A 27902-nucleotide genomic window follows, 5' to 3' on the forward strand; every position below is an offset into this window, starting at 1 on the left:
ACTTCATAAAGTTATCTGTCAAGTTTCACTTCGTTCCAACAACGTTTTCTATAAAAAGTGGAATGTTGTTACTGGAAAAGAAAGCATGACAGCACCCACGTGTGTTTGTTTACCATTTTTATCACCTTTTTACTCCCACTTGCAGTAGAAAATTCGATGAATATAAGCGTTTAGTTGATAAAACAATATACATGGAAGTGTGTGTGGACTCAGTAGCCTCTGCAGTGAATGCTGAGGCTGGTGGTGAGTATGTTTTTGATGGCATGATTTTCACTCCAGTCTACAGATGAGATGGTCATGTGGGTGGTGTAAACTAGAATATCTTCACGGTTAATGACGCCAGACAATGCCTCTCGAGCCATTGTCTGGCGCCTTAATATCTTGAAGATCTATTGTAAATATGGTTTGATGGTCCGACCCTAGGTGGTACTGGTGTATCTGGAAAAGGGCCTATAGTCATAGTGGCATGATGGCTGGCACAGTCTCTTCTTAGGAGGCAATGGCTGTCAAACGCATCCTTTCATAGTTGTGTCAGAGCCACCCTCTGGCTCTGGCACCATTAACCGTGAAGACCTATTGTAAAGATGGTACATGTTTTCAGTATACCGGTAGTTATCGTTGTAGTATTTCAAAAATGAGGCTTCATTGCCGGGATGATGTCATTTTCAGAATGAATTTTCTATCATATCATTCAGGTGCTGTCCGCATTGAATTATGTAGCGGCCTGGCTGAAGGAGGAATTACACCATCCATTGGTAAGAGTTTGCCCAATCCAACCAACATCACTCTCCGCATCTTATCTATACTCTAGAAGATTCTGCATGCTTGTGAATGAATTTGGTAAAATTTGTAAAATACTGCTATTACAAAATGATTCATGTGCTAATTAAGATTCCTGTGAAGAAGTGGCTGCTAAGTGCTTGACTGGAGTTGAACCAAAACATTAAAAAAAGGCAGGACAATTTATTTGAATGAATTTTTAATAATTTTCAGGTCTTTTCCAAGTTGTAAAACAAGCTGTGAAAATTCCTGTCTTCGTGATGATCCGGCCAAGGGGAGGAGATTTCTTATATTCTGAGGAAGAGTATGAAGTCATGAGGATGGATCTCATAGCGTTGAAGGATCAAGGAGCAGATGGATTTGTTTTTGGTATCTTGGGAAGGTAGCATTCTTTTTCTGCCTTGACTAAAAAAATCCATGGGCAATGATATCATAGTTATTCTAGGGAAACCTGGGGAATTTCGATACATCATACATGTTCATGTATATTGACAGAGTAGACACTCCTGCCCCATTCAGAGACATCAATTCAAAATTGATAAGTCTATTTCACTGGTGCTCAAGAGAACAGTGGAAGGGGAAATTGATTGGAGCTTAAAACTTGCTTTTGTGGTTCCATGCTAATCATCTGTACATGATTTGATTGTTAAGGTGTTAGGATTGGGCACCCCTGCCCCTGCAGGCCTACTATCCCAGTAAGACCATTAATTGTTCTGAAACTGACCATACTTCATTGGTCAGTGAAGCTTTGTCATGTTTGCCACCTATGTTTGATTAATCCCATGATTAATCCCATGATTGACTAGGCTGGGTTCCTCCATACCACTCACATGTATGCATTTGGCCATATGACCTCACCCTATGAACATGCTGTAGTGTTGCCTCATGATGGCCTGGATCCAGAGGGCCTCACACCTTTGTGGGACTGCACATTGTATGTTGCATTGTACCCTTATGTGTACACATTGTGCTGAAGCCATCCTTATTGTCTCGGCATATTGGTTGTCTGAAAGCCAGGGTAGCTAGGCTCTTATGTTTTATCCTAACATAGTCTTAGACTATTTTTACATGTAAATGATGATATGTACGTCTTTCAGAGATGGGCATGTTGACAGAACTCGGTGCAGAGAACTTCTTAGTAAGTATAACGGCAGATAAAGTTTTAAAAATCATTCCCTTTCAAGCCTTTTCTCAAACTTGGGCCAGGGTTTTCAGTGAGCAAGTTCGTCTCTGAGCTTTTAGTACAAACAGACAAGTAGGGAACATTCTGATGGTGGGTGTAGTTGTTGTCCTAAAATAGTGCAATGAAACTTGCATGCATGATTGGAATTTCAATCTTTTCAGGTACAATCATTACTATAGCGACAATCTTTGTCTAATGTTAATTTCCAGTAAGTATGTTGCCTGGAGAAGACACTAGATGTCTCCCTCGCATAAACTTAAAAGGGGCATTCCAAAGGTTCCGTCTCTGTTGCAGGTTATGCTAGGCCCCTACCTGTCACATTCCATCGAGGTGAGTCCAAGCTAAGTTTGTGTCGATATCCTGATTTACTAAGAGGTGTACATCCTGACAATCGGCAGCAATAACTGTCAGAAGATGTTATTCCAATTTTTTCAGATCTTGAGTGTATCCTTATGTCTAATTTATTATCTGTGGCATGCATCCATGTATAAATAGTTTTAAAAGCATATGAACTATACTTACTATCCAGCTATTGATATGACACCAGATATCTACCGTGCTCTTGATGAGGTCATCAGCATCGGTTGTGAGAGAGTGTTAACTAGTGGTGGTGATACGTCGGCTCTGGATGGACTGCCCATCATTACGAAAATGATTGAGATAGCCAAAGGCCGTATTATCATCATGCCCGGTATGTGAAATATCTAACGTCAAGTGTGTTATCATACTAGTCTTACAGATGTATCCCAAAGCACTTTTGTTGGGGCCGTGTTTCGGAAAATCTGTCATTGTTCATGTACTTTGTATACCAATGCAAATGCCTTCACAAGCAAGCAGTCTAAAATTTCTCAATATTTTGTTAGCTCCGATTAGTGTCATCTTATTTGTGGCCAACAGTTATAATCCACTGAACCTTTTTTTTCCCTTGAATTCCTATCCTTTTCCATTGCAGGTGGAGGGATCACAGAAAGGAATTTAAAGCGAATCATCAAAGGGACTGGTGCGAGGGAATTCCATTGCTCAGCCAGGTCAACACTGCCATCAATGATGATGTTTACTAAAGACAACATTCGAATGGGTGCATCTTATGCACCGCCAGAATTCAGTACAAAAATCACAGACGCTGATCGGGTGCGCTCTCTCATGACCATAGTAACAGATGTTTGGCAAGATCATCAGCACATATAGGGCAACATTTTCAACTTTTCTTACCACTTTTAGAAAAACTGGAGATTGAATGTTTCTTACGATATTTGCTTACAGTACTTTGGTTAGGATTATGAAAAGCACCTTTTAGAACAGTTAATTTGTGGCATATGTCTGTTGTGAGCTTCAGGTAGATAATTAGATCTTTTTTAAAATGCTACTTGACAATCTTTGGCCATGATGCAATAACCAAACCAGCGTTTGGTCCAGTTTTGGCTACTTCAAATGCTAACTTGCACAGGAACTTTGGCAGCTGTCTAGTGCAAGAGTGTAGCCAACTCAAAAACATCAAAGGTAAACAATTTCGTCATTCTGAGCCACTCTGGTTTAAAGCTCAAAGAAAATGTTTCCATTCAGTGAGTGACCAGTGATAATAGAGAAATTCGGATGAATTTACAACTGTGCTTTGTGACTGAGTAAAAGTCAAGTCACCTCCAGTTCAACTAATTTGAGGGGACGAATGCACACTATTGACCCTTCCCTAATTCTTGCATGACTTGTTGAAAATTAATTAAATTTAGACCTTTTGCATGATGCATTTCTCTAATAACCTGTAATGTTAACACCTTCAGCGCCGAACCACGTAGATCCACGTGGCCCAAATCCCCCCTCTGAGCTGGTTATTGGAGTCTCATGGACTTCATGAAGGAACTACGACATCGCCATCTTCAGGGCTAGGTAAGAACTGAAAAGACCTTTTCTTGTCTTTTCAGAACCTGCCTTGCCCTGAAGATGGCGATGGCGTAGTTTCATGAAGTCCATGAGACTCCGATAACCAGCTCAAAGGGGAGGGGAGGATTTGGGCCACGTAGATCTACGTGGTTCGGCGCTGAAAGTGTTAAATGTAAATGTTTTGGACATGTGTTTGTGACTGTATTTGTGTTTGCGATGAAATACATACTCTTTGATTATGCTACTTCCCTTATAATACCTTATTGATATGGTTCACAGAATGGTCCCTGGCTCAACTGGATTTTGAATAGCTATTGTCAAATTAATTAAGTGTGTGGGTATTTTGTGTAGAAGCTAGATATCATCATGTCATTGCTCTTGCATTGCAGAGGGGGAGGGGCAATAAGTTTATTCTTTATAGACTTGTCATGACCAGTTTATTACTCTGTTAAACATACATGTAAATGGACTTGTCAAACTGTTTATTTACATTAAATTCTGTTCATTGTTTTGTTATCGTTTTTACTCGCTAGTTTCGTGACTGGACATTCAGTTAGTTTTGATGGGTTTTCATATGGGTGAGGGCTTAAGGTAGGAGCCAGAGATAGATTGCGGCTCCATTAACTGAGTGATAAAGAGTCCTTGTACAAGCAAGAATAGTGCTCCAAGTGCTGATGTCTACTGTGAGAATCAATCTGCTCTGCCTGGCTCCTTCCTATAGTCTCGATCCCTTCCATGCAATGAGACATCTTTGAAAATTCAAGAGGTTGGCTGTAATCGATGTTGTATGCTGAATTCGGAAGTGTTGGCTTCTCTGTCAGTAAAATAAAGGATCTCTGTTCAGTACAATTGTCAGCCTTTTTTTTATGGCATCGATCCTCTATCAGCCTGATAAGGGTGACAACTCCCATGACGAATTTTGGTCCAATGCGATTCTTGACTTCGCCACTAGGGGGCCAAAACTTAAAACATGAAGGGCCGAATTCATAAAAGTTGTTTAGCAAAGGTAGTGTTTACTGCTGCATAGACAGGCCTGCATTTGAACTTAAATGAAGCTTTTATTGACCTCAAACGGATAAAGTCGAAGTTAAATGTGTCCACCCATAAACGCCATGAATGCAGCCAAAAAAGTACCATGTCTTGCTTATAATTGATTCATTCTGGATAACCTATTCATGGTTCTGGTACACCAAGCAAGGATACGTTACACTTTCACCGCGTGTATCGCACATGTTTTTGATTTGAGGTAGGCCTACTCCAGTTTTTTCCCCCATTGTGTCGTGCAACTGGATCAATGCCTCGCAAAGTACACGTACGGGGCTTAAGTGCCGCTTTAAGTTCTTGTCCTCGTTTTAAGGCAGAACAGGTGTCAACTGAGCATAAAGAAGGGAATGTGTACGGAGAAAGATTTTCACTTAGTTCAGGTAGACCAAGGAATTCTTATAGGAAAACAAAAACCTATAGAAACCTCTTTGAAAAGACAAGGCAAATGGTCTCGAACTGATTTGTCTTCAAGATGGGTTGTTCCCCTAATACAACATCGCCCAGAGCGAGGTGAGGGAGACATTCGCATCCCGGAATAGTATCAATGCGAACGTCATCTCTTGTCTCCGGTGTCTCCTTGACAGTGGTCATCTCTCGTAAGGAGGTTGGGCTCCGACCTAGCTTTGATATTCATACATCAGTAAAGTTTTATACGTTATAACTTAAGAGTTGAGATATATAATCGTTGTTTGCGCCCAGGTTCCACTCCTGCACTAGTCAGAATATCTCAGTTGATGAAATGTCAAAAAATTGCCCTTGGCCAACAAGAAACCTGCCGGCAGTTATCTTTCCATTTTATATTATATGTCAGTTCCATTTCTGTATTTCAGAGCAGGTCGCTATGAAGTACATTCGGAAGGTGATATCCTGATATCTTGTTCAGCATGCCTTACATGTCACTGTATGGCTTCCGCCTGCAACATAAATTTTCGAGAAATATAGCCCTACTGATATTGATTTGACTCCCAGGCGACGGCATATTTGGCGACACCCGCCAGTTTTACAATGTTCTGACCACATGTGCAGTGATGTTGTTGAGGTTCGATTGATCCTTGCCTGCACATGTTAGAGTATTTTCTTAAATACCAGTCCGCACCTCGGAATGATCGATTGGAAACAATTTGAGATATTCAGTTTGTCGAAGGAACGGGCGAGATACTGCAACGACGCGCTCTGTTACTATTAGTTCACGAAATTACTACGCCTCTCTCCAAGTAAGTATGTTTTTTATAAGTTGGCTTTTGAATAATCGTAGTTATGATGAAAACTTGTATAGACAGGTGGGGGAACACTTTCCCACAGTGATTTGATGAAATACTTACGGTAGCTACGTTACAGTTAGTCCGGCTGCCCCTGGATAAACGTCTGGAGTCAGCAGCATCATCCATCTGATCCACTCGGCGCTTGCATACAACTGACCCTGGTCTTCGAGGATGCAGCCGTATAGACTAGCTTCGTTTACAGGTTGTTGGTCAGCCAATATTTTGGATAACCTTACCATCCTTTTCCTTTCTTTCAGTTGCCGGCATGGATGGTAAAGGATATCTAATTGTGCTCGTGGCACTCATCACCCTAATTTGTAAGTAGTCTCTCTCTTTAAAAGAGAATATATACCGCGATGTTAAAAGCTTAAAGGAGGTCAAAATGGTAACTTTGATAGGTTGTAGGTTGAGATTGAGACTCACTAGCTTGGATCCGCGAGCCTCGGGTAAATATCATATAGTGCGGTGAGAATCCCTAGCATACTACTCCGACGCGATGGTAGTGTGATGAGACGGTCATGCTTGAATATTATGTCTGCTGAAAATGAATGAATCCATGATAGAAACGTTCTGCTATTGATCCCATTTTGTGGGCGTCTCCCCTGAAATGTCGTGTTCATTCGGTAACGTGTTCTTCTCTTTGCAGATACCACGGAAGGCTGGACCGACGAACAGTTGAAGTTGGAATGCTCAGGTAAGATGGCGAGGTTTATTTGTCATGGGTCACTTCAAGAGGTCTTTCAGTATGTACGGGAAACATTATGGTGAAAATGGAAGATTTTTCCCCGAAGAATGAGGTCTTTTACATCCCCCTGAACCCCTTACCTACGCTATTGTCATTATCACTGTGTGTCTTATGAGTGCCGACGCGTACGACTACATATTTAGCTTTTTTTTCTATTCGTTTGAAACAGTTTTTTCTTTCACTCTTCATGTCGTTTATAACGATTTTTCTCTCTCGTCTCATTTGCTTAATTCTTCGTGTCAGGTTGCAAGTGGACTGAGCAAAACAACCGCCTCAATGTCTGCAAGAGCGTTGGTGAAGCCTGGGAGGACAGAACGGGTCTGAAATGTACCTGTCCGAAGGCCGGAGAAGCAAAGTGCAAGAGGGGAGAAAATAATCCGGTCGAAGGAGTATGAGACAACTTGCAAAAATTGAAGCTGACCAGTTGAAGGAGATTTACGAAGCTAACTCCAAAAGATCTGCTACTGGTGCCCAACCAAAAAACATTTTTGCTTAAAATTCTGGCAGTTAAATGTATGTATACCTTTGATAGCCAAGATAGTGAATTGTCTCTTTGAACTCTGACTTATTCATTCATTTTGCAATACTTTCTTCAATTCCCACTCAATATCAACAGGCAACCGCAATTGAGAAATTAAAAAACCCAAATCATTGCAAAAAAATCTGCTTTTCGTTCTTCCCTTATGTGTGAGCGGTCGTCTGCCAAGTGTAGTCTCTTCATATTCAGGTACCAGCGGGGCAATGATGCAAGAAGTTGGGTAATCAGTCCAGCATGAGCGTTCCCCCATTCGAATGAACTGCGTAACGACTCAAAAAAAATGTTAAAACCAAGAATTAACAAAAAAGAGTCTTTATTAGTTCTTGGTGAAACGAGTAAATCGATTGAACCAAAAGGAGGTCGTGGTCACCATTGGGTTACATGAACTCAACGGATACTTTATACACAACGTGGGAACTGAACCATTTTTATATTTTTTCTCTTATTGAAGAATGAATGACCGAATGGCTCCGGACCTCCAACCTTACTATGTTTCCAGCTTTCATATACGTGCTGCATTCGAGGCAGGTATCCTCATTGTGGTCGAGAAAATAAACCATCCAAATCGCCTTTAACGTCTTGAAACAGATCCCATGCTCATTTGAGATCTCTGGTCTCTGTGTCAGCCACATCGTCTTGTCCTGGCTTACATTTTCATTGATTTCTAAGTCGTTGTTCTTCTTGATGTGAATTTTAGTACAGACAAAACGTGCGATTGGTAGACTTTTATTCCTATCACTTAGTACTAGGGCAAAGCCAGACGAGCCCATGAGATATGTGGAATGCATCAAGCAACGAGAATAGATCGAGAAGGTACCTGGGATTCCATAGATAGTTTAGTTGCAATACTTGCCGCGCTGTTCAGGGTGTCGTTTCAGCAAGTACCAGGTATTAGGCTGCGATTATATAGAGTTCACGTTTTCACATGTTACTTGTCACTGTTCACTCATGCGTGACTTGAACAACGAACAGGTCAATTCCAAAGATCGGGCTACATACGATTCACGAGGTCACTTAACGCCCTCATGTTGAGTTTTCAAGCCTAAGTCAGTTAACTCGTGACAAGTGAATCAAGACAAGTGACAACGTGAACACTGACAAACATTCGGCTTATTGGGGGCATCACTCGGAAAGAAATCACTCGGAAACTTGTTTAATTATATTTTTTATTGACAATCATAGAATTAATGAAAACTTCAATATACAGAACTTTAATAACTTTTCAATATACTTTTGAGACCGCGTATTGGAGATAGATCAAGAGTATTTACAAAATGTTTCAGAAATACAGTAACTTACACTAAAGTGTCTTCGCTCAGGCTAGTGCAAAGACCGGGGGACAGCTTTGGCGCCACTCTATATTCCCAATATGGTCATTACAAACGAACAACGGCAACGATATAGGGCCAGCATGAAGGCCTATTTGAAAATATGTACGCATATAAACAAATCTGAAAAAAATTAAAGATGTGTGTTTTCGTATTGATTTCCATGGGGTGTTTTCTGCAAGTAAATGTTACGAACTAATAAAGTCTGGAGACTTTATAACTAGACGTTCCAAGATGAGGCAGATGTGGTAAAAAACATGCCTGCTATCGTGTAAAATAGTATGTAATAGCAAGTTGCTATCAACGACAGCTCAAGTCTCCCGGTAATATCAAAGTCCCTTATATTCGTCACACAAGGCACTTGGTTTCATTTGGATTTGACAAACAGTTCAACGGAGCAATTTTAACTGAGAACGCTTACTATGAATGGTGCTTGATATAAAAACCTACTTCATGACGCTTCGGCAAGTCTTAGCGAAATGTTCTAGGCCTATTTGTTTTGTTTTTGTTCCAGTCTCTTAAGAAAGTAGGCTGATCTGTTTGTGAAAATGTAGTCGTGTGTATTCTTGGCAAGACAACATTCATGATAATGGACATTCACTGCCGCAGGTCCGTGGTGAGAAAATTTCCGGTGTACATCCACGGGCATCTGATGACTCTTTCCATTCCTTCTCTTAGCATCCTGAACTTCAGTGCAACACTCGGCACTTATGACCGAGCTGATCTAATAGACAGCGGGTGTTCCTCACATTGCATATTCGTCTCTTTGTGAGTGCGTATAACTATGCCTGGAGCATACATATCTAAAGCTACAGGAACACGGACACATATCCTTCATCGCTCTGCGAAATTTCATTGAAAGGAAAGCATATAGTATCGGATTTAAACCACTGTTGAAAAACATTAAAAACATGGAGATTGGGTTGAAAAGGTCTGGAACAGTTTCGCCCCAGGCCTGCATAAGGGAGCGAAAGTGGTAAGGTAGAGAGCATAATGCGAATGAACCGACGACGACGATCAGCAACCTAATCACTTTCCGCCGAGAACGCAAAACATTCTCCGCCCCTGACGATGATTCTGTTATAGTTTGTATCTTCTGGCGATAGAGGGCCTCCGATGCCTTACCGCGGCGCCACCTGTCCAAGCAGCTAATTGTTGTGGCACAAATTGGGGGGACTTCCGTGCTATTGGAAGAAAAAGACACTGAAGGTTTATCCTCGGCCACATGATGATGACCCCCGCCATGAGCCGTGTCATGGTACTTATTTTGCCGCTTTACACTTTGCCGTGTGAGGGCGACACTGTCCTCTTTACCGTCTGCAAATTTACTAAAACCCGTCTCATGATTTGAAGTGTAATTTGGCGACGATGGAGGATGTGCATCCCCGTTATTTTCGTCCAAGTTTATCAATACCATCGGATGTCCTGCGTTAGTCAGGATAGCGGACGAGCGGCGACCTCCAAGAGCAGAATGCGTCATGGTAGTCTCGCGGAAACTTGTCGTCCGTCGGCCTGATGTGATGTTCATTTCGCTTCCAATTTTCGTACTTCGCCACAAAACTATTCCAATTTTTATATAAACAAACGTCACTAGACTTAAAGGCATCGCATACCACAGGAAAAAGTTCACAGTAGTATACACCCTGCGGTCTATTTTGAAACCTATCGGTCGGCAATACCTCAAAATGATGCTTTCAGGTCCGCCGATCTTCAACACAACCTCGTCGAAAAGAAATAACTGCATTGCGTTGTAGCTAAACGATACCACCCATACTCCAACTGTGACCAACACTAAGCGGCGCCACGTGTTCAGTATGCGAGTCTTCATGCACCACGTGATGGCAATATAACGTTCGAGTGAAATCACAACGAGTAGGGACACTGAGGCCGAGTAACTGAATTGTTGGACGAAGAAGTTCAGCTTACACATAATCTGAAAAGATAGAAAAGAAATTGTTTATTTCGGATTGCGGCAAAATCACCAAAAAGCATTGCCCTAAGGTCGCGATTTTATAGAGTTCACGTTTTCACGTTTCACGTTTAACGTGTCACTGTTCACTTTTCATGCGTGACATGAAGAACGAACAAGTCATTTCCAAAGAGCGGGCTACATACGATTCACGATGTCACTTTTCACCCTCACGTCGTGTTTTCAAGCCTAGCTAAGTCAGTTAACTCGTGACAAGTGAAACATGACAAGTGACAACGTGAACCAAAAACGATACTTACCCTTCCTGACACCCACACTGTGTTCATGTATAGGAACAATGTTGGTAAGACACAGAAGATCCCAACGAACAGATCAGCTAGGGCCAGGTTGGCCAAGAGGTAATTAGTCACACTGCGCATGCGTCGGCTTCTCAGGACTACAAATATCACAAGCAGGTTTCCTGCAAAGAAAAAGGGGTAAACGTTTTCAGTTGACGACAGTCTATGTGACGTCTGCAGGGAGTGATCGAAGTTTCGAGGGATCGATTAAGCAACCCATTTAAAAGATGGGTCAATGTACAGTTTTGTCAACTGTATGCCTCTTGCTATGAAATGTTTAAAGACAATTATGTTACTCTATTTTAACAGTAATGGCTTTGAAAATTTATATACCACAAAATCATTGAAATCGACAGCAGCCGGAGTTGATTACAACTTTAATTGATGAATGTTCTTCAGCGGGCTTTAGGCTGTCGGTTCCAACGATCCCCTTGCGGAGAAGTAACGCTAATCTGTCAGTCAATTATCACTAATTTATCATGAGGAGCTCAATTTGCATTATACATGTCAAGGTGAAGTGAATATGTCACGACTTAAACAATTATTCAACGCGCTCACAATAAATTGTCAATTTAGAAATGAGGAATCCTGTGATTGTATGGAACAGACGCGCAATGCAGAGAGCGACTTGAGCTTGACATCTTCATCCAGGCCGCGATTTTATAGAGTTCACGTTTTCACATGTAACGTGTCACTGTTCATTTTTCATGCATGAAGAACGAACAGGTCATTTCCAAAGTGCGGGCTACATACGATTCACGATGTCACCTTTCACCCTCTCGCCTTGTTTTCAAGTCAGTTACCCCGTGACAAGTGAAACGTAACACTGTATAATCCCAGCCCTTTGTAACAATAATTACAAACGTTCGTTGGGGTGTTCCACAACTTTCGTTACATCAAACGTAAATCGGTTGAGACACGTCATAAAAGAGCGAAGTCTCTCATTTGCGCGGCCAGGCCTCGGCTATATACATTTATATTTTACTTTAAATCTTAATTATTACAATCTTTCACTTCGAAAGAATCTCGATAACAGTTTTTCGAATCTTGTCGCATTTTCCCTCGCGAATTACGACATTGTAAATATTACATCACTCCAAGTGATGGATGGACGTGATGTGACACTCAGTCATCAAAGGTTACACTCAATATCCACTTGCATCCATTATTCAGGGATTTGTCGCAACTACACGTAGTATGGCTGTTTGGCAAATATGTCACGTTAGATGGTTTGAGTTCGTGCGATCTGGCTGAAAGTCTGATGAAGTTTCTTCGATTTGTTCGAATTCTCAGGCTATCATAAGATAAAGATGAGATCAGCCAGCAAGGAATTCTGTCCGCATTAAAAACACGTAACCAAGCTCACAGAGTTTATCTAGAGATTGTTCTCCTGTATAACTCTTCCTGGTACATCATTTGGTGAGTGGGTTTTTCCAGTTAGCTCTACGTTTTTTCCTGGGTGACCTGTTGCATGTTGATTATATTGGCCTGCCTAAATCTTACATCTTTATGGCACGTTTTAGGCTTGGTTTATGTAGGGTTCACGGTGTTTAAGGCTTGGTTTATGTAGGGTTCACGGTGTTTTAGGCTTGGTTTATGTAGGGTTCACGGTGTTACTTGTCACTTGTCATGGTTGATAACTTGTCACGAGTTAACCAAATTATACTTGAAAACAAGACAAGAGGATGAAAAGTGACCTCGGGGTGAATAATAAGTAACCCGCTCTGTGGAAATGACTTGTTCGTTCTTCATGTCACGCATGAAAAGTGAACAGTGACGCGTCATGTGTGAAAACGTGAACTCTATGTAATCGCAGCCTTATAGAGCGAACAAGTCATTTCCAAAGACCATATAGGATTCAGGGTGTCACTTTTCACCCTCTTGTCATTTGAGTAAAGGGTGTTGTTTACACTATAAATGCATATTTGACCTTGCCAGTTGGCGAAGTCCCAGGATAGAATGTGCCAATTCGTAACATATGTTGCTGAAAACGATATGGTCATTTTAATAGATGTTACCACAAACGCTCACTTCAAGGACAGTTCGTTCACATTCCTCCCTTGCTGATGTCGACAATGTGGCACTCATCTCGTTGGACTCGTGTACGAGTGGATTTCGTGCATACACGATAAATTGATTTAAAAGTGCTTGGCTTCGTTGACAAGTACAAATTACCATAAGTGAATTTGTTGATAAACATTTATGATACAATTAGCACGAGCTACATTGTACTTTGGTAATAGCTGTGTAGGCCGCGAGCACATCACAACCAGTTATGTTTAATTCCGACAGTAATTTTCTGATAGTCATATTATGGGCGAATATATAGCTATATCACAATTAGATTTTTCGGCAGTTAGTGATATATATAATTTCCGACTTCATTTATTTCTATAACTGGATAACGATCTTGTGGCGGGCCAACACTATCCACCGAACAGGGATCCTCGCTATCTAACTCGCTCCCGAATAGAGCCTTTTATCTGTCTTTTTCATCACGCAGTAATGTCAAACTGGGAACTTGTGAGTTGGGAGCCTGGACTAACGGGCTGAGATCATTATTAACTGTTCAGTGGTACGAAAATGTATGTACACAAAATGTACACGGACCCTATAGCAGATTCAATTGTGTACTGAGCCCATTAGCGAGCGTCCTTTGATATCAGTCATAGCTGAAGGCGATATTCGTCTTACTCTTTGAGACATCACTGCAACAGGGATAAGGAGCTTTCGAGGCGGGAAATGAACGCAAATCCGTCGAATATGCTTCGACAATGCGAAAGGAAAAGGATTTTTTTCATTATTTGCTGTTTTTTTTCGTTTTTGTCCGTTTGTATAGTAGACAATCAAGAAAGGCTTTGCAGTACAGAAATATGAATGTCCTTGCTCATCAACTTCCCTCAGGCTCTTATCAAATACACATGACTATGGCGCTGATTCCATCCCTGTGACAATGAAAATAGTAAACAACCCATAATAATGTTAATGCCGACCGCATATAAATTCGCAGACCCCGTCACATACGACAATACGTCATGGAAGTTGAATGACAAACGCCCAAGAGACCTATTCCATTATTCTCCCTTGATGGCAGGATGGGTAGAAAATTGCTTTTATTCATGAAATTGATGGAACAATGTATATACATGTATGAACCTTTTACGGACAGTGCCATGTGTACCGATGATACCGTACCGTGAAGGGATTCATTTATCGAATACTCATTCCCTTGCATCATCATTTCCCCGCTACTATATTTTATCGTCTCTCATTTCACCGTATTTTGCTCTTTTGAAGTCGTTTCTGAACCAAATACCCCACAGCGTATTGTTACTGCTGTAATATTGAGCTATGCCATTGCCTGTCATTAATATGACTTAGTGACAGCGCTACTAGTGTGTTTGAATGATTTCGCCACATCTGAAAGCTGTAAGCCCGTTGAAATGAAACATGGTTCTTGCACTGACAGCTGATAACACTGAACATTATTTTCTATATCAGTGCAGATTCATATTGTCCTTTCCCAGCTGAACGAGTTTCTGCTAGTTTTGTCAAAGTTGTGATAAATGTTTGTCCACAATAGAGACACTATCCCTCTTCTGAGTTAGTATCACCACCAAGGCGCTAATTTCATAAGAGCCACATGTGTCCTTGCCTTCCAAAAGGCTATCGACACGATTAACCACCGGAAGGTTGCGAAGAGTTCGACTTTTAATGAGCTACTCAGAGATCGGCAAGGTCGAACTGTTCAATGTTGTCGCGGGGACATTCCGATTTGTTTACGATCTTTGGGATGCCAGTTCTGAGAAATGCAGGTATCGCTGTGAACAATGCCATTCGACTCACCAATACAGCATCAATTCTCTCAGACACCTAATGATTTAGAGACACTTCTCTCGCCGATGGGCTTACGACAAGAATATATAAGTGTAACATTTATCAACTCTGAGATCTGTGTTATACAATGAGTCTGTACTGACGTTGGTTGACATTCCGGTCGCTCATTAGCGGAAAGGTGTAGCTTCTGATTTATCTTTTCTCTTGTAGCGGTATCGCCTCATCGTAGTTTTAACCAAGGGCGAATCTCCTGCATCGATTGGACGCCTTCCCCCTTGATCACTGCCGCGATGTCGGGGGATTTTCGGTGAGCAAGGCTATGTGGATGATTGATTCATTGTGGCCTCGGCATCGCCAAATAGCCAGTGAAGGCTGTTGCTTGATCGATCTTTTGTCCTAAAGCGGTTCCTGCCGTGCGTTTTTCACTTTGAGACAGAATACGACGGAAAGATTCTACGCCAGTGCAACTCGAGCACGTTTTTGTATCAGTAATTAGAATATTGTCGACTAAAAAAGGGCACGTGTCCATCGTGAATACGTGTGACAAAAAATGTCGCCATTGGACTGTTCTTACTGTTTGTATAAGCAATTCTTGTGGCGCCCTTGTTGGTAATCTCTACCAATTGTCAAGCCATACTTTGACGACCTCTTCTTTGAAGCGGCTGACATTCGATAAGGAATCTATATAAGTTCTCGTGCTCCCATCCTCTTCTTCATGTTAGCTCATAACTGAACAATCTTTCTTCGTCTGATTCGATTCAGGAACAAACCGTCGCTGGTTTGATTGGATCACCGCATATACAATTTGGTCCTATTTCTCCGTCATATATGCCATGTCCGTTGGCGGGTTACCGTTGTTGACTGAGGGTAACAATACCTGCCGAATCACTCATGGTTATCAAGGTAGATTGAATTATTTCCTATCACGAACAGTCGACCAAAGAGAGGTACTGATAGAAACCGGCGCCAAGTGCGCTGGCTGCGGTCCATGTCGTCAATCAATGAAAAATATGCCTTCATCCGACAAGGCACTTGAAAACTGAGGTCAAGGTCGTCTTATTGATTAGAGGGATTGTATTCGGCACGTTCTTGATGAGCGATGAGCCAATATGGGATTATTTGAGATTAGGACCGAGTTCAAAAGAGAAACCAACTTTGCTCCGAAATAGATAAGTCCGTGATGGGATAACGCACAAAGATAAAAGCAGAAATATATTGTAGCTGTATATATGATATTCTTATTGTTGAGAAAACGTTTATGTCGATCAAGGTAATGCAGTCTGCCTCTCGGGAATGAAAGCTGTTACCCTAGTCTAAAAGCTATAATCAAAATGGTGGAGGTACATGTATTGAACTTGGTACGGTTTCTTTCTTTGTATGGTTTCTTTGAATATGGACCCCTGAAATCTCATTCCATTTATTAAGCTCACTCTAATGCAATATCTTAGACAATACATCATAACCTTTGTCTTGTGCGATGAGAGCTCCCGGGATGACATCCATCATGGTTATAACTGATGCCATCTCAGACGAACCAATATGCCATAACGTATTACCAGAACAATTACGATATGATCCGTTATAAATCTTTCATGACGAAATTCTTCGGATGCGTTAATATCGCGCTGCGTTACCCTGTGAATGCGAAATTGACGATGGTAGCGCAACGGCTGGATTGATGGTTCAATCGAGGAAACAGGTGAAAGTAGTATAGGGGCTAGCTTAGGTCGACTTGGCAAACAGCGGCGAACATGTTATGTGTTGTATCTCATCGTCAATTTCAACTCAATTCTCTTCCTTCATGTATTAACGTACATGTATAAGACTGCGATTATAGCGGTCACGTTTTCACATGTAATGCGTCACTGTTCAATTTTGATGAGCAAGCGGGCTTCATACGATTCACGATGTCACTTTTCACCCTCACGTCGTGTCTTCACGCCTAAGTTAACTCGTGACAAGTGAAACATGACAAGTTACAACGTGAATCCTATGTAACTCCGGCCATTGAACCGACTTCGCAACAGCGTTTTCTCACTGCGGCTATTTCGGCACCTTTTGTTATTCGGAGATTGAAACAGCCCATCAGTACGGTTTGATGGAAGCAAATGCTACACGGGCGAAGACACCAACCGCACCACCTGGTCATTTTACCAAATAACCGCCGGGGTCGGACCACTGAAATGTACATGAACAAAAGGATTGCGAAACGAGTCCCACTCATTCTTTTAGTCAGATTATCGGAACATTCTATACCCACCACATACTGCTGTTTTCTTGAGTCTTGTGATCGAGGTTGCGTGCACTCAGCTGTATGTACTTTGTCAAAAAGAACATGTATCAGCTGTTTTCAACATGAAAAAATATTCACGCATTTACACGCCTTTGGTAGCAATTCGGCGTGTGAGTCTGTCACTGACAACCCAATCAAGAAGTAACCGGAGACAACATATCTCATCAGAGACAACTCCCAGGATGATAATGCATTTCGTCTGGTCTTGACGTAATGTACGGTTCATATATTTATGAAATGAACTAATACATGACAGGCGACAGCTCATATGTCAGGATGCACTTCAAGAAAAGTTAGCTTATGTCAATGTAAAATGGTAAACGTATGACAATAACTACTGATGCTCTGCCTTTATCTAAGTGTTATTGCCGCGCAAAGAGCAAGCAGTCGGCTTTAAAAGTGACTGAGTGTAAGGCCATCGTCATCATCCGTGATATCGTATTACCAGTAGTCTTGACTTCCTTACTTGGTCTTAAAAGCCATGGCGAATCAATCAAACAATACCTCGGCGATTCTTTCGGTGAAAGTAAAACAAAGCAACATGAATAGGCACCGTGGAATATGATACAAATAGTGGTTAAAAAGTCTTTAGCTGATCCATGTTCAACGTTATCCAATATCCCAGAGGTTCGCCAGATTAAGATTTTTAAAAGTTTTATTTCTTTGTTCTTCATTGACATACGTGGAGCTCTGATGTGCTAAAAGGTCATCGCCGTACCTCAACTGCAGTTTTGAAGAACAAGGCCACCATTGTCACGCTGCTTTCAGATCATAGGCCTGCCTTCGGGCATGTCGCGTAGACAGTCTTTCCCTTTTTTCAGGGCAGCTCAGATGCCTACAGCCACAGCTCTCCCCTTCATTAGCCATGACAGTTGAGCTACCAGAGGACATTCCTACAAAGTCGCAATCAAATTGAATAAGCATCATGCTACATGAAGGTAACGTCTTTCGAAGACAAACTCAGCTTTTATAGGTTTTGGTGTCTTTGTCCATGATAGGGCAGAAACTGCTCCTTCGGGATGAACAGAATTCTGTCACGAAACTTTTCATTCGTCAAGCAGTTCGATAAGGTCACATGTCATGTGAATCATATGCTCTTGTCAATCTGTCAATTACGTTTAGTGCGATTGCCACCTGGGGGGGGGGGGACATGAGGTATCCGATTGTCGTGCCGTATAAACATCAATACGGCGACGCCGAGAAACGTCACACCTCGGGATAGGGAAAAAAACCGCAATCAACATGTCATTGTAAAACACGAAGCTGCATGGCGATGCGCCTGCTTATTGCGCAGACGCAGACTGGCGCTCTCACCCCATCAACAGTCCATTGCTCTCTGCCTGGATACACATGGTGCATTAAAGTGGGATACCCCTTCACCTAAGGCACACTATAGAGTTTCTCTGACATGTCGAGTGATGGTAAGAACCTCAGAAGATAAGTAAGAACACTTCGTCTTTGGCAACTCCCGGTTTTTGTACGCCAAACATTTGTATACCTAAGTCTAGTAAGATTGTAATAGCAAAGAGATGGAAAAAAATGATCCATCCATCTATCCAACCATCCACCGACCGAACCTAGATCAATAGTCAATTTCCTTGAGATATAACCGTGACAATGCGTATCAAGGACAGATCAATTTCCAATGGTAGGATCATAGCAAACCAAACCGCAATCAAACGACAATCCCAGCGATAGATCTTTCTTACCTTTCGCATTTCTGCTACTGATACAAACCACGGTTTTTCGTAACTCGCTGATAACGTAAACTGATCCTAATTAACACGATTTTTGATCTGAAACTTCGTCAGATCATTACGAAGATAAAAGTAGAATCTATTGAATACCCATTTCACAATCTTGTAACGCGACCTCAGTCATCACCCAGCTGCAGGCAAATAAATTTCGCATTAGTCGTGACGCACCATACGCTTAGATCAAGGCAATGCTGACGTGTGCGGGAATACGAACAAGTCAAGAGGGCTTTGCCAGAAAACGGATGCATCCTTTCACACCAACTGAATGATCCACCCGATTTATTCCAAATGGAATCTTCTATTATCACGAGATTGAGACGCAGATGAGGTTGAACAAACAAATGGGTTAAAGGGCATCATGTGGGGAGACAAGTGTTAATATTATCTTATATTCGTGTATTTGTGCGATATTCTCAAGGTTTAGTTGCATCTTTTATAGTTGTAGCTTTTGTGGCATAATTTGCCTTCTCTTTATCCTGCCTTTGGTGATGATTCGTGATCAAGACTGCTTACTGATGTGAACAACGCGCGTAAAAATAGCCATTAAGAACCAAAACCATTATCTTGCATTTCCTACGTTCGTTGATTATTTCCTCAGCTAGGACGAATACTGAATATAATACTCTCCCTTGTCGCCATTGAAGCTGTGATCTTCAATGTATATTAAGGAAATGAGCTTGATTATTACCACACCGTCGACTGGTTAGTAGTTGTCATCATCAATTAGCAGAGAAAATTGAAAAATGAGTTATATGGAGAATCACGCGATTCGTTACTAATAGGAATAGGACAAGAGCATATACACGGAGACTAGGACGGCATCTTCATTTCTTCGCATTTCTTCGTAATACCGTTATACCGGTACTGTCACTTAATTGGGGGGGGGGGGGGGGGGGCGATTGGAGTGTTCCGGTACCATTAGGTAATTGAGGCTGAGAATCCTTTTTTCTTCAAGGTTTTCACGTGATACCAAATAGCCTATCACTTCAACATGCTATGCCAATCTGAAGCCTTAGCTCCGGTCACGAAACCTTATCGACCGTCGATACAAGTGTAAACAGCAGAGCGGATTTCATGACGTGATACAACAAGGTAATTTGAACAGTTTGAAGAACCAACTACACATTGTCGTCCAGCTCTACGCCCGTTATTCTATCACATATTGCATGGTTTGTCTGATTAGAGAACGAAATGTATCAAGGATTCAGATAACGGGCCACATCCTTTATCAATAGTCATGTCTCAGTAGCACGCCGATATATATTTCAACTCAATTACGTGTATATATCACTAAAATTATAGAATGTTACATTTCCGGATTCCACACGATGCATTCGTCAATTAGCTATCAAAGTGGCAGCAACGCCCGCTTTGTCTGCGGCAGAGCTTACCTAAAATAGCGTATTCTTGCAAATAAGGGCATTAAAAACGATTTCCTCGGCAATTAAGTCTGTTACTGAGAGAGAATAAGTTTGGAATACGGCTTACTTCATTCGTGTCTTTGAGGTTTGATATCAAAGGTGATATGACGCAATTCACTCTCTAAGTTGAAATCCGAGTGGGACTCGCGAACCGATGTGAAACCCCTATAGTATTATCACCTAGTGCGTGATACAAAAAGGAACAGTTTTTGCTGAACTACTCTTCATCATCATCACTCACCTTACGAAGAGAGAAAAATACCGTTAATGAGGCAATAATGTATAAATCCGTTCGAACCAGACCACATCAGCAAATACAAATGACGTTTGGTCTGCCATCACATGATGGCCCAGGTGATATTTAAGGTGACTGTGAAATGAAATGCGTTGCTAGCTAAGTTTCCACTACAGAGCGAGGGAAACCACGCGGCTTTCACAGTAGTGTGATTGATTACGATGTCAGGCACTGGCTTGGCAAAATTTACCGAGCAGTTTCCCGGTGTCGTGGAATCAGACGCTGACTCAGACGCCGTTTCTGAAGCAAGAATTTAACTGTGCCGTTCGAGAACCAATCCAGCGAGAAACCGTAGGCCACTTATGTGTAGGATGCCGGTGGAGCGCTTCTTGGACGGGATCGCGAAAGCTCAGCGACGACGACGTGAAAACAGGTGGTGCAGAGTCAGCAGAATCTACATGTAGTATGGTGTCTTGTAATTGCTTATTGAGGTACCGGTGTCTGATGAATAGTTATTCTACACTTTACAGAAATAGATCTTCTTCAACTCTTCTTAACTTTTCTGTAACGGGTTTGTGATAACTTTTACGTTTGAAGTTATTTCTGGATTAGTTATCTTGAAGGCCGATCTTCAAGAACATTAACACCCTTTTATCATAGGAGAGTGCGAAAGGGTATCCCTTAGACCCATCGATGAAGAGCTAATGGGCTTCTTTGAAAGGGACTGCGCAATTATTGTCTAATTGGCTGTTTTCAAAACCACAGATAGATTAATCCATCCAGGCTCGGTGATCAGGACAAGGTTCAGCTTTTCCTACAAGCACTGGTATCATCAAAGTATGTATGTTACCGGCACTGACTTTGATGAATTGAGTATCCTGTACAAGAAGACCAAAACTATACATAAAATGGCTTTGAAAAGTTCCTTATGGGGACGACTTGGGAGTGTGATATGGGTGGCCAGGAGGGTGATGTGCCTTCACCACCAGGTGCTGCCACACGCAGTGCCACACTTATGCTAGTCTATAATAACGATTTTGGAAGTGGTTTGCAAATATTAGTTGGGCCGATGGTTACATTCCGTTCTGGCGAAGTGTTAATTGCATTTCGAACGATTGCCAATGGTCTTGTTGGTGAAGTTACGGTCCTGCTTGACGGCATTATTACCAGTAATTCTGAGAGAGCACCGACTACGGCGTACCAGTTTACCGATGAAACATGGTCCCTCATTTCCTTTTGGAGTTGTAGACATAGAAGGTGTTTGTACAAGATCATACGCTGTATCTAGAACTTGCAGAACTTTGAAATGTTGTTAGTTGGACTAAATTCAAACGTAAACAACTTTATTAGTTAGACAGAAGATGAGACAAGCAAAACTGCGTGAGTGGTTGATCCGAGCTGCCAGATCGCTTGAGATGATTTTTCCTCCGGCCTGAAAGCACGAGACCGTAGGACGAGTGCTTTCAAGTCGTCTTAAATCCCGTTCGAGGAGAATACGGGACTTTTTACCATGTCAGCGACTTGGTTGGTGAAGATGTTCTTCCGCACTATGATCGTATGCAGTGTTCTTACAGTATTCTTAAAAGACTTCAAAGGCTTCAAAAAGGGTCAACATTACACTGATCGCCTTAACGCTTCAATTGGGATATAAATGTCTGAAGTTAAGTATTCTTTGAAGGCGCAATAAGTATGACTGCTGCAAAACATGCGAACTGGGGTTTAGGATTTCGTCGGCGGTAGAATAATGAGCTGATAACCACTTCGCCTTGTCGCCGCAGACTTGGTGATGGTTTGACATTTAAACTATTTATACCATTTCGCTATTGTGAAAGAGAAACACTAATATGTTTTGCTGAGTTCGGTTAAATGGGGATCAAGTGTCAACAGATGTTACGGAGTGTTCAAAGGCTTGCCTTCATGCACTTTAAAACGTTGTTGGACAATCATGTGGTCTCGACTGTTGCCCGACTTGTACCAAAGGAATTGTTAGGTCCGGTGTGGCTTCTCGCGAGAGCTTGTGTCTATGGCCAAAGCTGGGGCCACTTTCAACTGTCCGTTGGTTTCGAATAAAGATTTGGTGTAGGACGATCGATACCAGCTCACCCGCGGCACTTTAGGGCACAAGGAATGGGTACCGAACTGGAGGTATTGGTTGTCTCACCAAAACAGCTCGGATGGAGCTAAAATGTTGGCCACAACTGTTTTAGCTCCACCTGAGTAACCTATTGAGAGAAAGATACACTTAAACGGTCATCTGGCATTTCTAATGTCCAGTCTGCTATCTTTCCCTCGGGGACTTTCTGCGACAGGTCTGTGATCTCTCTAATGGTTGGCTTTTATGGTTTCACCAAGTCTTCACTAATATACTGGCAATAGAAATAGTTCAGGATATGGAGCCGGAAGGCTTCGGAGTAGCATCTTGTACCATCGCAACGCTATTTTAACATGTCACTAGGAGCCTGAGGGGTTTATCATTCTTCAAAGACCGCGTCACAATGACGTCAACAGTTAAAACAAGCTGTTCCCAAGTTTGTTTCGCGGATGACTTTGAGCGAGTTGGTACTCATTTTTCCATCATTTTCTGGGTCAACAATCGATAAATGTCTGCGGTACGTTCTAAAAGAAGCATTGCTGACAGTTGAAATTGTAGAATCTTCTAACTATGTGACAGCTAATTTGAATGCACTGGCACATAAATCTGTACTCAAGTACGAAATGAAGATACTGATGATAACAATAAACCAACATAGGGAGAAAGAAGAAAGACAGTACTACGAGTAATCTTGCTTGTTGACTGCCTCGTCGGCCAGCTCAGAACACTTTTCCTTACAACTCAACGCTCGAGACCACAGGTAATCACGTCTGTGTCACAACTTCAGTGTTCCTTTGAGATATTGCTAAAGGCAATGGATAACAGTTTTTCCGGTGTCAGTCAGATCAATCCTAAACGCGTTTTCTTGTCAATCGAGGATAATGTTCTATCAATTTCTATCGTCTGGGACTAATCCATCTCACAAGGACACACCTGTCCCTCCGAAAAATTAGCCAGGGCTGTCGACGATGCCATCATTATATCTCGTAATTCCCTGGAAGAAGACACTTGCCACATGTGTCGCTCGCATCCCGATTTAGGCCATAATGGATGGAAACTCGTCCATATGGTTGGTGTGCCCATATGGATATTACGGGTTTTTTTCAGCTCAAACGTAAATAATACTCTTTCATTCATTTTTTTATTTTTTGTCATTGGTAGTGTCATTTATTCTTTGGACTATATGGCAATATGTCATATGGCAACAAGCATCTGTCGCATTTCCAAAATATTAGTCAATGTAGTTAAGTGTCCGATCATATTTGGCTGTCCGTTGACCCTTTCGTAAGTTTTCTAATACTTGCCATCAACGATAGAAAAACCCTGTTCTTTTACCCGCCAGTTTGTACTTTTTGTCATACTTTTGGAGGTAAAAGAGTCATACAATTCCGTGGCGTATCGCAACACTTACTATAAAACATATAGTAACTGTATAGTTCTATTGCTACGATTGGCACTCACATACTTCTTAACGAAAGTTGCATTCTTCTTTACACAATTATCGTAACAAAAGGATCCGCTGTCATCGTAATCTTGCAGAACGAATGATACTTCTCAAGGAAGGTTAGATAAGGACCGTGCTTATCTTTATAGCTTACCCTTGCTTTCCCGACATATCACCTTCAAAGTGGCCATACCAAATCACCCGTACAGGTAAATGATACAATGGGAACAACAGGGTGGACGTGGACAGAAAAAAAGCCGGACATGTCCCAAGCTATTAGCCACGTTCAAGGAGAAATCACGCGGTCAGTGGCCATGGAAACCTCCCCAAAGCGATGTCAGATAAAAGTGGCGGATTCTTTCACGCGGCGAAAAGTGTGTTCGACATCGTAATCACGCAAGAGTCTTACAAAGGACGCCTCGATGAAGCCAATATTAAATACAAGTTCTCATTGGATGCCTTTTTTGACAATATTATCCGCCTTGGACAGTTGCTTTGCTTGTGAAGATGTTCATACAACTATGTTATTATACTAATAATGAAGCTTTGATCACCAGGCATTGCCCAATGATATCAGCCATCACTCGCTTTCGTGGTTAGCAGCACTTAGAGTTTGAGTCTGGTTTTCAGGTGACATAAAATGCGCAGTCTCCCATACCAATTCAAAGTAGGCCTAGTCAATTCGCTGGTGCAGATGAGTTCAGCTGAAATTACTAAAATCGACGCCGACATATCATGCATAGAAATGCTCATATCATGATCAAATCTAAGGGTCGACTGCGCTGTAAAGCCTTCACACGACCCTCAGTAATAATAAGCTTTCTGAACAACATGGCTCAAGATGTTGATATAGACCCTTTAGAATACGGCCTGATCCTTTGCCGATATTTCGATGGAGATACATGTAGGCTCAAGAGCTACACGGGATAAGCTAAAATGGGATTACCAGACTTAATAAACGTCATCTCAAGGATAATCGAATAACTTGTCTTTCAGGCATCTCAAGGATAATCGAATAACTTGTCTTTCAGGCATTTTAAGTTAATAGCTGTTGGCTTCTGCTACTGGGATCATGCTAGTCGGATCAAAGGAACGTAGGAAAGTCGGCTTGGCGGATGGCGCAGGGATGTAGTTAGTACGGGGTGACATGCCCCAGAAGTCACAAAAATGGTCAAAACGCCTGTCAAAAGTAAATGCCGGATTGACGGCAATCGTTTTCAAGCTCCTGAAGCGATTTTCTATATCGATCTATCCCAGTCGACAAGATTCATACGAAAATTCCCACTGGACCCCATTTGGCCCATGACTATTGGGTACGATGGTTCAAGGGGAGATCCGGTAATTACACCTTAATCTTACTGTTATGGCATCGCTTTTCACCCCGTAATTCGACATGTCTGGTTCGCGTATGCTAATAATAGGCAAGAGAGAAAACCGTCTAGCTCATGGAGATTTGTCGGATATCACTCCTGGGTATCGTTATTACGACCCGTGAGGCAAACTTCTGACTGCTTGGTGTGATATCTTTGCATAAATATGTCATACATGTCATGCTAGTATGCTACTTCTTCACCCAGGAGTATAAGTAGGTATCATTCCTGGATGGGAAATATTCTGCGATCAATCAGCTTCCCACCTAGAAGGAGTCATACTCCCAATGGACTAATGCTTTGGAATTCAACATCAGCTCCGACTTACTGACGATCCGACAGACGAAGTGCCTCGCATTGTCAGTTTCATTTTGCTTGTTTGAACACTTTGTAGGCCTGATTCGATGTTGTGTAGTAAAAGTTAATTGGTTTATATCTTAGAATCGAATTTAAACCGCGTTATTGATTTAATTCTGAAGCCGCGCCCGAAGGAAGGTTGATTAAATGTCATAAATATATGATTCAAAAACGACTTGCCATCATTGCGCATTAGAGTTATCATTATTCAAGTTAAAACCTTTGGGTTTTCGCAGACTAATATCTCGTTTAGAACGAAACTCCGGGTCCGTTGGATGAAGATTTTTGGCAAAGATCACGTAATTTCCTCGTTTTGCTTGAATGCTTGCTACTTGTACTAATTGTAGTCAATATCATACGGTCCCTAATAACATCCGAATTCTTGCCTGTTTGAATAGTCGAAAAACGCCAAGTATCGCAATGGGATTGGTAATTATTAGTAACGATATAAGGCTAATTGGCTGGTCAATTACTAGTATATTGCCAATTTTGGCTCAGAGATAAAAGGCCGTCTCCCAGACAGAATACTAATTAATAATGGTAAGAAATTACTCTACAGAGGGTGAAGTCACATCAGTCTGAGATTGGCGAAAGGCCCCGGCAGTCCGAGCGACGATTGAAGGCAATTTTCTGTTTACTACCAGAAGCTTTTTGTTTGAACTAGACGACACGTTGAGCGAGTAGAGCAAGTAACTAGTATTAATAAACTTTCTAAGAGATTACATAACAAGCTCATGATCTGCATGCAAGTAATATGCCTGATCTGTGACCATCGGAATCTACTAGCATCGCGCATGAATATCACTTTAATGCAGGCCATGCATGTGCAAATGAACAATCATCATCGTGACAGCAATTTCACTCTGAATCAACTCCGAAACCAACATTCTCGAAATCTACGGCTTTCTGCACCAAATCTTTGTAGCATTCATCCATGTGACAGTTATGCCGGCACTAGGATCAATCGATACTTTTTCTATGGAATTGCTTATAAGCGTGTTAAGATTGATTGATGAACGAAGACAAATCCGACATGAATAAACGTTTACCAATTGAAGAAGGAAATTCGTGCAAAAATGATTGGACTTGAGCCGCTTAAATCATCACAATTGGAGACAATTTAATTCCAAAAACAGAAGCGAGCCAATTGGAACTGGAAGAACGTTTTTATGGTTTCCGTTTCTGACTGTTCCTAATCGTGGTTTGCAGAACGCTGCAAACAGGAGAGTGACACGATGATGATGATTGCGAATTAAAGCCCTTCACCGATCGCAGTATTAAACACAAAATTATCTTGGATTTTATTTTCATGTCGCTAATTGTGCTGACTTTTCACGTGTGAAACGTTCTCTTGTGCAATGTCAAACCACTACTCTCGCTCCACCAACGACCACTTCCTCGAGTCCACCTTCGCCAATACAGGAGAAAAAGCTTTCGCGATGCCTCGCTGAGAGCGAAGAAGTATTTTTATTCTTCCGCATGATAAATATGACTTGGCGTACCTCGAAACATCTTATCAACGGTCGCAGCTTATTAAGAGAAATGATGATACATGGTGTCACAGTTTTTGCTGATGTCCGGAGATGCATTATTCTTGGTCAGCCCTTTTTAAGTAGAGGTGTGTGGTGTGTTATTAAACCTCCGGTGTGTTTAGCAAGAATAATGTTTTGGAAACCATGCAGAGTTCCTGAGAAAGGCAGCGGGTATTTTCGCTTGACGGCAACGAGGTTCGGCCTAGTCGTCCGATTTGTCCAAGAATATAAGCTCAAAGGATAGGAGAGGTAATACCGAGTCGTCGATGTGATGGCCACCAGTATATAACAAGATATACTACAATGTCCGATACTTCTTTTGAGTAGCGACATCCGCCCGGTGCTTCAACAAATAAGGCTAAATTTCAGCACTGCCTTATAGAGTGCATATTTTTGTCCCAGAACGAATTTATCTATAATACGAGCGTGAAGTCTTCTCTAAGGTATCATTATCTCCAACATCCTCGATAAAGATGAGACGCCGCTGCAGGGAACAATAAGGTTACGAGATGCCTATCAGTTTACCAAACGGAATAAG

General features: G+C 41.7%; 2 protein-coding genes across 3 annotated transcripts in view; one reads left to right on the forward strand and one right to left on the reverse strand.

The window, feature by feature from the left end:
* The first annotated feature begins 83 nt into the window (after positions 1-83).
* On the forward strand, positions 84-4684 carry LOC135489698 (copper homeostasis protein cutC homolog). 2 transcript variants are annotated; one of them, XM_064775186.1, is made up of 7 exons: positions 84-243; positions 696-755; positions 994-1162; positions 1878-1918; positions 2258-2293; positions 2493-2654; positions 2916-4684. In XM_064775186.1, the coding sequence occupies exons 1-7, from the start codon at positions 192-194 to the stop codon at positions 3149-3151; spliced, it is 756 nt and encodes a 251-aa protein (XP_064631256.1). In that variant the 5' UTR covers positions 84-191; the 3' UTR covers positions 3152-4684. The 2 variants fall into 2 exon arrangements, with proteins under 2 accessions (XP_064631256.1, XP_064631257.1); XM_064775187.1 differs by lacking the exon at positions 696-755.
* Positions 4685-8609: 3925 nt separating this feature from the next.
* Positions 8610-27902, reverse strand: part of LOC135489243 (trissin receptor-like) — a 33471-nt gene continuing 14178 nt past the window's right edge. Inside the window, exons 2-3 of the mRNA XM_064774503.1 lie at positions 10988-11148; positions 8610-10691 (exon numbers count right to left, since the gene is read on the reverse strand). Of these exons, the coding sequence (XP_064630573.1) occupies positions 9504-10691; positions 10988-11148 (1349 nt within the window). The 3' untranslated portion in view covers positions 8610-9503. The remainder of the gene's footprint in view (positions 10692-10987; positions 11149-27902) is intronic.

The sequence above is a fragment of the Lineus longissimus genome, chromosome 6, assembly GCF_910592395.1.
Source record: "Lineus longissimus chromosome 6, tnLinLong1.2, whole genome shotgun sequence".
Classification (NCBI taxonomy): Eukaryota; Metazoa; Nemertea; class Pilidiophora; order Heteronemertea; family Lineidae; genus Lineus; species Lineus longissimus.